Source organism: Osmerus mordax, chromosome 20 (genome assembly GCF_038355195.1).
Source record: "Osmerus mordax isolate fOsmMor3 chromosome 20, fOsmMor3.pri, whole genome shotgun sequence".
Taxonomy (NCBI): domain Eukaryota; kingdom Metazoa; phylum Chordata; class Actinopteri; order Osmeriformes; family Osmeridae; genus Osmerus; species Osmerus mordax.
This window is the reverse complement of record NC_090069.1, coordinates 2,969,689-2,981,167: the sequence shown is the minus strand read 5'-3', so window position 1 is coordinate 2,981,167 and position 11,479 is coordinate 2,969,689. Positions and strand designations below refer to the sequence as shown.

At 42.9% G+C, this 11,479-nt stretch overlaps 1 protein-coding gene across 1 annotated transcript; it reads right to left on the bottom strand.

The window, feature by feature from the left end:
* Positions 1 to 1,433: 1,433 nt before the first annotated feature.
* On the bottom strand, positions 1,434 to 6,195 carry LOC136964540 (QRFP-like peptide receptor). The gene is made up of 6 exons (XM_067258697.1): positions 5,865 to 6,195; positions 4,074 to 4,232; positions 3,811 to 3,872; positions 2,614 to 2,846; positions 2,068 to 2,165; positions 1,434 to 1,951 (listed from the first exon to the last, which is right to left on the bottom strand). The coding sequence occupies exons 1-6, from the start codon at positions 6,193 to 6,195 to the stop codon at positions 1,434 to 1,436; spliced, it is 1,401 nt and encodes a 466-aa protein (XP_067114798.1).
* Between the last annotated feature and the right edge of the window lie 5,284 nt (positions 6,196 to 11,479).

Sequence of the window (11,479 nt, the reverse complement as noted above, 5' to 3'; positions counted from 1 at the left end):
ATCTCAGAGCAAGACTTTCCTGTTCACATCCAAGTTCGTCCAATATTCTTTATTGTCGTGTTTACTAAAAGTTTTGTTTGGTGGCAATGATGATGCATGATTCTGGAATTTTCTTGGTAAAAGGTCTGTAAAGAAAACAAATATTTGAAAATATGATGTACACTCAAACCAGCACATTTCCATAATAGTATAACTAGTCTTTCTTGGATTTGGGATTCAATTGGGATAGAGCCTAAATAGCTGGAGTACTGTAACCTGGAGTATTGTAAAGATGCACTTCTCACCTATGGACACCAGAGGACAATGTGCAACGGACAAAAAAAACAAATTACTTAACTGATATCAGTTAAATGAATTATCAATTGGTTTGAATGAGATTTGAACCAGGGGTAACCATTTGGCAGTAATTTGATGGTACACATGCTTACCCACTGAGCCACAGAGAGTTCATGTGAAGTAACTTTCTACAAGACAGTTTAATTGCCCTTATGACACTACTAAATGCCAAAGGACAAGTACGTTTTGTTTCTGCTAATACCAAGTTATAAAACAGAATACTCTGCCTTCTAATCATACTATCAAAACAAGTGAACGTGTGCTGAAGGATTTCTAAGAACTCGTTCACGATAAGTAGACTTTTCTTGAATAGACTTATTTATTTCTGCAACACGGTTAAATGTTAAACAGAAATGTACAGCTTACCGTCTATTAGGGGTGTGAATCTTTTGGTTCCTCACGATTCGATTAAAAATGGATTCACGATTTTTTATCAAATTTCAAAAAGACATACTATAAACCAAATACACAACATCCAAAAGGACAAGAAATATCAAAACAATTAGTTTTTTCCCCCATCCATTTGCTACATCTAAAAGGAACCTATATCAAAACAATTAGTCAACGGCTTTTTTTCCCCCATCCATTTGCTACATCTAAAAGGAACCTAAAGGACTATTCCTCCAGGCCTTGTCAGTTGACAAACCATCATTTCTATTGATGTTTGCAATCCAAAAGGCTTTGATAGCCAATTCATTCAAGGGTTTAAGTGTATCTTTGGGTCAATAGAAGCTGTTTTGGTTCAAAGAGTTTTAATCCACCTTTGATTTCAATGTCCTCAGTAGCGTTTTCAGAATTGTGTTCTCAGGCTTCAGTGTGTAACTGTGGCTTCATCTGCTGGATCCAGCTGGCCTTGCTAGACAAACAGCAGACAGCAAACAGCAGGTTTCGCCTGTGTGATCATCTCAACCTGGTGAACATGTACGTTTAGCCTCCAGAATGTCCCAGCTGCATCTGCTGTCGGTCGATTCCCTGAGACGGTCACAAATTAATTGACTCGCGATCATCCACATGCACGGTTTGTGCATAAACAATTACGAAAGAAAAATGGAAAAAAAAGTTCAAAAAAACAAACAAAAAAAGTCTCTCTGCTTTCCTCAGAAGTTGAAAGGCTTGGACTGTGAGGTTTTGGCGTCTGACCCTGACAAGATTCCCGCCGCCGTGTTGCTGTGCGGGGGGTCCGTGATGCTGAGGAGAAGGGGGCTGCTGCTCTTCTTGGGCCTCACGCTGAACAGGTGCAGCGGGGTGAAGGGTCTGGACGAGCCCCCTTGTCCCGGCTCCCTCCGGGCCGGAGCTATGACCTCCAGCTCCCAGGCCACCCTGCTCCACTGACGCAGCCCCGCCTGGGTGACACCTCGCCCTGCCCTGCTGCTGGGGCACGGGCCCTCCTCTTCCGACACACCCACACGCGCCCCCCGGCGCCGCCTCACCGCCACGCCGGACCACCAGCGAGTCTTGGTCCTCTGGCGGCGGGTGAGCAGGGCCACAAGGTCCCTCTTGAAGTTGGTGTTGAGGGCAGCGTAGACCAGAGGGTTGCACACTGAGTTACTGAAGCCCAGGATCTGGACTAAGCTCATCAGGAGGAACTCGGAGTTCAGGTCCATCTCCAGCAGCCCTGGGAGAGAAAGAGTGAGAGAGAGACATCACACAAGATCTGAACCTGGGCCATGGACTCATCTCATCCACTGGCAGAGTCGTTGTGGTGGAGAGTCTGGCGTGCATGTTGCCTACCGTACTCGAGGAGCAGGGAGACGGCATGGAAGGGGGCCCAGCAGACAGCGAACAGCAGCACCACCGTGACCATCATCTTGACCGCTCGCTTCTTTCTCCTGCACGCACCCGCACACATCAGACCCATCCTGCTGGGGTTCTACTGTGCACCCGCACACATCAGACCCATCCTGATGGGGTTCTACTGTGCACCCGCACACATCAGACCCATCCTGGTAGGGTTCTACTGTGCACCCACTTCTACTACCAAACATCCTCTACTACAACATCATCTACTTCTACTACATCATCTACTTCATATTCAGTGGCAAACTTGAAGGAATTATACTCAAGTGGTGCATGGCCACAACTCAAATGCCCAACATTGTGAATGATTAGTGGCTACTGACTGAAAGAGACAGAAATTGATTAATTGTAAGTGTTTGAAATTGATTAATTGTAAGTGTTTGACATTGATAAAGTAATTGGCCACGCTACAATAAAATCTCTATTGTTGAAGAATCCAAACCGGGTATTTTAGACTGACAACAGAGGGGTCCTACCTACCTGGTGATTTTGTTGATCTCTGAACCAGGAAGTGTCTGGAACATGATGTCATGAACACGGTGTTTCCCCCACAACTCACGAATGATCTTGCCGTAAAGCACTCCCATGGTTACCATGGGGACCAGGAACACCAACACGGACAGACAGGTCGTGTAGACCTGCCGTTGCTGCACCCAGGGCCACACCTCCAGGCAGCAGGTGTGGAGGATGTCGTACAGGAAGTCGTACTTCTCCTGAGATGGGGGGGGGGGGGGGTCCGGGGAGTCAGGGGGGGGGTGGGAGTGATGGGAAAGTCAGAGTGTGGGGGGGGTCAACCCTTAGTGAGCTTCACTTCGCTAAAGCTTCGCCTTAGCTAAGCTCACGTCACTGCAGACAGCGTGCATTTTTCAAAGTAATTGAAGCTGTAACAACATTACATATATATATATATATATATATATATATATATATATATATATATATATATATATATATATATATATATATATATATATATATATATATATATATATATATATATATATATATATATATATATATAATAGATACATAAATAGTAGGTTAATATTCGTCAAATGTGAACAAAAGTAATGACTGATTAAATTACACGCATAAAAATATTTTGTGTATAATTTAATTAATCCATCTTACTTTTTTCTTTATTTGACAGATATCAACGTATTATTTCTCTATTATCTATCTTTCACAAGAAATATGTCCAACGTCTAAACATGGCTTGCTCGGATCACAAGATGCCCAATGTCTTGACTACAAAGACCAGTGATCTCACACTAAAGTCAATTCTTATCAGCATTATTGTGCCTTTGCAGGGCCAGAACCCATTTGCAGTTGAATAAAGGGTAGACATACAATTTCCAACGCACAGTTAGTGACCCAGTTCACAGAAGAACTAAGGCATGTAACTTTGTTGAGGCCAGTTACTTTGTCCAAGGGAATCACGATGTAATTCAGTTACTTTTCAATGCCGATGTAAGTATTCATATACCGGTACACACATACATACATACAAGAGATATTAAGCTTTTGTGAGTAACAATGTAGGGTCTGAAAGGATATGAGCGAAGGGAAGGCATCCAATCAGAGTGAGGAACAGGGTCAGTGTTGACTTCATAAAGTGAGCGTACAGGAGAGGATGGAGTGAGGATGATAACATCCTGATATTGGCATTGATCTCACCTCCACTTTCTGTATGAACAACAACGGGGCTGCTATCGCCACGGCGCCCAGCCATACAGCCGCTGGAAAGGGGGACAGAAGAAGAAAAATATTTGTTTTACAATATTGAGGTGAACTTAGGGCGTTCTGCAGCCTCTTTGAATGATCAGGTAATCAATGGAAATTCAACACCTGCTGTTTCGGACAAACAACGAATGGTTTCCCTGTGAAGGTTTTTTTACACCCCCCCCCCCCACACACACACACACACATTCCTTTTTTACCCAACATCTTGCACGCATGGAACAGGAAGTAACCGTTGCGGACGTGAAGCGGGTAGAGGATGCCCTGGAACCGCTCCACAGCGATGCACGTCATCATCAGAATGCTGGTTGATATGGCGGTCACCTGGAGAAATGGCACCAGCTTGCAGAGAAAATCCCCTGAAATCCACAACGAAAATGAATCACTGGATGTCCTCTGAACTCATCAGCGGACTGCAATTCTCCCTGGTTCACTACAATTCACAATCCACTAGACTGAAATCCAATTACTTTTATATCAATCTTCAAGTACTTACATTTAGAAGGAAAGTATACCAGAGAGTATTTGTTTCGAGTGTTGCTACAATGCTGCCATGAGCAGAATACATTTTAGACAGCCTCATACTATGTGCAGACATAATTATTACAGATGATTAGATGTTGAAAAGGGAGAGGTTATCATGGACTCCTGAAAGTCATTGACATTAAACCCCTGCAGTTGATCTTTTAACACTCCCCTCCTATAGTGGCTGAATGTGTTCTGATGGAGGTGGCACCATCCTAATCAAGGGTGAAGGTCAGTGGTAGTGGAAATGGAACTGAGTTGACAGTCTGGACCTTCGAATGCCCAGCACAAAAATTTTGGAAAACCCCATGGAGCAGAGACACTGTGAAGATGCATCCAAAAAAGATTAGAGTACACTGGATCTCTGAAAGAAAGGTGCCTTCTGGACCAGGTGACGAGAAACCTGTTAGGAAATAAGAAATATGACTGTGCTGTTTCTCTCAGAGATCCAGTTAAACCGGTGTACTCTAATTTTCCATATTCATGTGCTATTCCATATTCCTATATCAAGGATATCATGACTAAAACAGTTTTTCATATTCAGGTAAGTAGAAAAAAATACAAACTTGTGTCCAGTCAGTAACTTGTTTACATCCTTAATATTTTATTTTTAATGACGCTTTCTAGAGTTGAAAATAACTAATTAAAATCCCAAAGTGTGCTGAAAGTTTGGAAAAATACAATAAAGAGCTGTAGTAGAAGTGAGATATCATAAAGAAAGTCTTTAACAACTCAGAAACAACCATGGCAGACATATTTTTATATCCACCTCAAATATAGACTGCAAAGGCCAAACCAATTGTTCAAATCAATTGTGTCTTTGCCTACACAAGAAAATTATGACTGTCAGGGTAGATTTTCACATTATAATTCCGTTGTAACTGATGGGATATAATACGGTTATTATAATTTCCTATACTCTATAAAGTGTGTAGGGACGAGGGCAACTGACCCTACACAATACACAGTAATATCATAGTGATGGTGGCATACTGACAAATCACATACATTACCTGATCGGCACACACTACACCTTGTTTGTACTGGGAAAATCCTGAGCATTTAATAAACTGAATGGTTGTCACCATGGAGACATACATCTACCACCTGTTGCCTAATCCACACTCCCATCATCCCTGCTAATCTTAGTACATGGTATTATGGAACTGTGTTTATAGAGTACATTTACCACTACTCAACAGCATCATTCCTATTACATTTCATACAAAGATAATAGTACTTAAAAAAACTATTTGTACCTACAGCTACCCCCAGTAATATGCCACCTATCCACCAAACTATTCCATCCCATCTATAGTACTATGCTATGCCATCCTATCCACAGTACTATACCACCATCTCCAGTAGTATACCACCCTATCTACAATACTATACTACCCTATCTACAGTAGTATACATCTCCAGTAGTATACCACCCTATCACAGTGCTGTGCACCTGCACCTACCTGCCAGCCAGTTGGCAAAGAAGTGCTGGAGCAGGGTGGCAGGGACACAGACGATAGCGATGAGCAGGTCGCTGAGGGCCAGAGAGCAGATGAAGAAGGTGCTGGCCGACTGCAGGGCCTTCCTCTTGCACAGCAGCACCAGCACGGCCACGTTGCCCACCACCGCCAGGACAAAGATGACCAGGTAGAGCAGCCCGAACAGGGGCTGCAGGGGCCAGGACAACCTGGGGACGGACACCAGCGGAGGGATGGAGTACTGTTGGATGAACTGCCGCCGAGAGAGGTTGGAGGCTTTCAGCCACAGGTCCAGAAGCTGGACGGTGAGGTTCATGGTGGCTGGAGTCTCCGGAGGGACGGTGGTTGAAAGCGGTAGATAGGTGTTGGGGTGGAGGAGGTGGGTGTTCTCTGTGTGACAAAAAAAAGGATGAGTTTTTGTAATGTCTGCTAGAGATGAGTTACTAAATGTAAATTAATTAAGACAAGTGCATGTTTCATTGATATCTCAATACAGAACTATCTTCGACCTGACCATTGTTTTTCAGCAACCTACTGAAGGCATACAAAAGCAGAACATAAACGGTTGTCCTTCACTTTAATTTAATGCTAAGTGGGATGCCCCCAATCCACAAACTGGAAATTATGCAGTTTGTTGGTGTTCTCATTCACCTTTTAAAAATGTGCAGATAACCATTCTAATCATAAAAATATTAATAATAATCCATTTTAACGCTAAATGGCTCGGCTACAAACTGTGAAACATTACATTCACATCCCCTCACACTTATTAGTGACTGGGAACCTTATTATTCAACTTTTGATGATGAGAGCGAAATGTTTTAGGAACACATCTTTTAGGCTGAGTAGGCAAGGTTTATATCGAACATTTTGTTCGCGTTAGGCTACAGTTTAATAAAGTCAATTGAGTAGAGTTGAATATCGAATTGTAATGCAAACTCGAATACAACGTTGTGAACTTACACTCCGATGTATTGTATTTTACGTTAAAATTCCAAGAAATAACACAAAGGGATTTACCTTGACCATCGGGGATCAACTCCAGGTGGTTGAGGTGATTAACGCGCTCTGTAGACTAGTCCTCTGTGACTCCTATCCCGCGTTACTGACAGTGACATCTTATGCCGCTTCTCCCCATGAAAAAGTGTGCAGGCTCTTAGGTATTATTTCCCAGCTTTGAGATTTTAAAAAGGTTGCAATTGAACTATGATTCCTCAATTATTTGTCTGTTTTAGCATACTTTCAAGCCATCAAAAATGTAATAGACTTGCCAGTTTTAAAAAGCAATCGCATTGGTACCATAAACATCTCCGTTTTCGGGTTTCATGAAAATGAACTGAAAAAAACACCCTTAATCATATTACCAATGATGAGTCAATTAAAAAAGTAACGCACGAAACTACTATTTATAATTAGACAATACTGTATTGAGCCAAAATACTAACACAAAAGACTACAGATCACTAACAGATTCAACTGTGAAAGCAGTAAATGGTGAATTACTTCAGTGGTCGGTGGATGTTCGGGAACCTGTCGGTTGAAATCAGACACGGAGCAAGTGTTGGAAATCGTTGCAGCCTGTATTGGAAAGTACATTGAAAAGTACTAATTGGCGGAGTTTAAGATCACACCTGAAGGTCATATAGCGACGATCAAAAGTCATGCATTTAACGGTGTTACCGGTACTTTGCATTCTCACCTCAGAGATCTATTCTTAGTTTCAGTCAGATTGAGGATTGTAACATGCCGACAAAATGGGTTTAGTGGAAATAAAAGACACATACAAAAGTCCTATATAAATTTATTATAAATGACCAATTTAGAAAGTAAACTACATTTCATCTGACAGACTTCCCCAGAGTCAAACTAAACAACTATATTTTTTAATTTGTGAAAGAGAAGAGCAATGTCACATAATTTTTTAAACCAGAGGTGAATAAGGTAATTGTTTACAATTTTAATCTTATCATCAGCACTGTGATATTTAAGAATGAAACTTACACAATAGTGGTTAAATAGCTACATTGTCTATCAATATAATAGACTACAATTATTCAGACATTAGTCAGTCCATAGCAGCAAAATAAACAGCAAATCAATAGAAAAATTATTAACAGGCTAAGAATAGGTCAGTCTAGCTGTAGAAGGTAATGTTATATGGTACACAGGTTCAAACTTACTTAACAGAGAGAGAGAGAGAGAGATATTTATATCATAGGTGTGACGCAATAGCATCTTGAGATATCTGTCTAGTCTTGTTCAGAGGGCAATGGTGTTAAATCGTGTACATCTGCCCCTGTCTTCCAGATTTTATTATATCCAGTGACCTTTTGACTGACGGAATCTCTAACATCTTAAATAGGAGCCTTAGACTGTAGTGTCTTCAATATGCAGTATAATACAGACCCACCATGATGAATGAGTCCCTGGCAGATTCTGGACCTGAGTGTCGGACGCTCAGACCCCGAGCGGAACAACCGAGACCCTATTCCTTCTTGACTTCTACCTATGTCTCTGTCCTGTTGTTGCTCTTCTACATTTCGCTCTCTGCCAGCAGCTGAATTTGCGTTTGTAATTTCCATTTGGATTTCTCTAGAAACTGTGTCACCATAGGCATGTGTCTTTATGACACTTGCTGAGGTGGCAGGAGGACTATTGTCACTGGCCTCGTCACTGGCTTGATTTCTAAATGTGGTAACATCCCGCTTATCTCTGCTTATCATTTCAGAAGAATACAAGGCTGCCTTGTCTTCCTGGGAGTGACCTTTCAACCGATCTTTGCTGTCCAAATGATCTTTTTTTCCTTCTGACAGGCTCCTTCTCTTATGGGAGTGAGGGCTATGGTAGGAATTCAACGCAGCGCTCCCTTTAGCATTGAAGTAGTAGAAATGGTCATTGCCCTTGTCACCGGCAGCACTTGATTTATGGCCTGTCCTCTGCGCGTTGCTTTCTACAGGCAGAGCTCCATGGCCTGTATCGCCCTCGGATACGGTTAGGGACCCTGGGCCTGGAGCAGACATCCCTGTGGGCCCTGAGCTGTGGGATTGACCCTCTCCTGGTTCTGCTCTGTCCAGGATCGGAGACATCACCTCCGCAGGGACCCGCGAATGTTTCGGTCTCTTCCCATCGTCGAACCTCCATCTCTCCGCACAGTGTCTCATCCCGGCCTCGGTGCGATGGATCAAGCCTGGGCAGCCGGGCAAAACCCCGCCATTTTCACCGTGGATGGCCTGTGGAGAAGAGGCTACTGTTGAGGATGTCATACCATTTCAATCGTCGGCTTCATCTGTGCATTCCGTTTCCGGGCTCTGTGGGGGGGGGGGGGGGGGGGGGCTCTGTCTGTTTCGCCTGTACACACTGTTTCTGAGTACCCTGTTGTTACGGGAGGTTTGTCAGTGGGAGTGTCTTCGCTACGACCTAAGACTTGAGAAGCGGTTGGAGAAGGGCTCTCATTCGCTTTCACAGGTGGACTCTCTGTGTCGTCAGTGCACTCTGTCTCAATACTCAGTGTTGTGGGTCCGTCACTTCCTACTTCCAATGTACCTCTTTTCTGAAGAGGGCTTTTTAAGACGAGTGTAGGTGTGTCTATACTTACTGTTTGTGGATATCCGGTCGCTTCTGGATGTTTTATCTTTTTGGCTTGTTCTGTTGTCATGGCTTCTGGGCTCTTAGTGGTTGGGGAGTATTCTGCTACAATGCCAGTGTTCAAACCTTTCGTTTTTAAAATCTCTGTAAGAGCTGTTGGTACAGTTTCAGTAGTATGAATCATGATTTCTTTTGTGAACACAGATTCTGGTTGATGTGCACTTACACTTGGCGATTGTGGACTTTGTGTAGTTTGATGTTGACTACCAGTCTCTTGGATGTCTGGAGTGGACATGGGTATTAATGTCTCTGTTGTCATACTTGAAGTTTCTTTTGGAGTGTCCAGTTCTTGGATTTCAACTGTTGTATACACATCTGTGAGTTTGGAAACATGTTCAATTGGTGTGATTTGTTCTGTCTTTAATGATTCAGCTGTAGTTGTCTCTGCTAAAACATCTGTTGGTTTATTCTCCACTGTATTTTCCACTGTAGTTTTCATTTCAGGGCCAGCTGTAGTTAATGAAACGTCATCTACACTCTTAGTTGGCATCTGTGTTTCCTCAGTACATTCTGTCTCCAGGTTCTCCATAGCAGTTGTGGGTTCAACAACGCTTGTTGTTGAAGGACTTCCCAAATCTTCAAGTTCTGTCCTCGCGTGTTCTGTAGTTGGCAATGGTGGGCTTTCTGTCGGTACAATTTCTGGTTCAGTATTAAGCGTGTGTTCAATTGTAGATGAAATATCTAGCCTTTCTGTCACCTCATCTGCATTCTTTGTGGTTAGTGGAGATTCTGTTTCATCCATGTGTTCAGTTGTTAATATTTCTGCAGAAGACGTTGACCCCTGTAAACCATCATCTGGTTCATTCTCTGTTTCCGTAGTCATTTGAGTTACTGTTCTGGAGGTGGTCGAGGAAATCTCATCCATGCTCTTAGATGTCGTCAGTGTCTCCTCCGTGCATTCTGTCTCCAAGATCTCTGTAGCTGCCTTCATATCTCCCATAGTTGGGGATGGTTTAGGTGTGCTATCCATCGGTGGATGTTCAGGTTCCTTTGTATGTTCCATTGTATGTGGGTGTTCAGTTGTATGGGTGATATCTATTCCCTCTGTCAATGTCTCTGGGTTTTTTGTATTTTGAGATGTTTTGTCACTATACACTGTTGGTGGAAATTCGGTTTCAACAATATGTTCAGTCTCTAATCTTTCTGCAGCAGTAGTTGGCTCTGCTAAAACATATGTTGGTTTATTCTCCCCTGTATTTTCCACTGTAGTTTTCATTTCAGGGCCAGCTGTAGTTAATGAAACGTCATCTACACTCTTAGTTGGCATCTGTGTTTCCTCAGAACATTCTGTCTCCAGGTTCTCCATAGCAGTTGTGGGTTCAACAACGCTTGTTGTTGAAGGACTTCCCAAGTCTTCTAGTTCTGTCCTCGCGTGTTCTGTAGTTGGCAATGGTGGGCTTTCTGTCGGTACAATTTCTGGTACTTCAGTACATTCTGTCTTTGGACTCTCTGGTTCTGTATGTTCATGACTTGTTGTTGTCGGTGAAGCTTCTGGGTCTTGAGTGAGTACTGTTCCCGTTTCCTCTGACGTTTCATCGTCTTGGAAACATGGTGTAGAAGGCTCTTCCCTCTCTGTGCCAGGATCATTTGTCACATCGGTATAGTCATTCTCTGAAGTTGTTGTACCGGGTGATTCGAACATTTCGGTTGGCAGCCTCGCTGGTTCCACCACAGTGTGTAAAGGTCTCGTTGTGTCTGTGTTGTCTGGTTCCCCATCGCTCTCACTCTTTTTATACAGAGGTGGCAGCATATCATGTTGTGGCTGACTAAGTATATGTCTCTTTGCACCTATGAATTTCTCAGACAGCTTTAAGTCATTGTCATCCCCAGTGGAATCAGCTTTGAAACCATACACCCTACTTAGGCTGTTGTGTAAGACAGAAGACCCTTTTAGACTACCATAATCATCCTTTGAGTTCTCCGGCACTGGAATGTCCTTTGCACTTTCAATGATC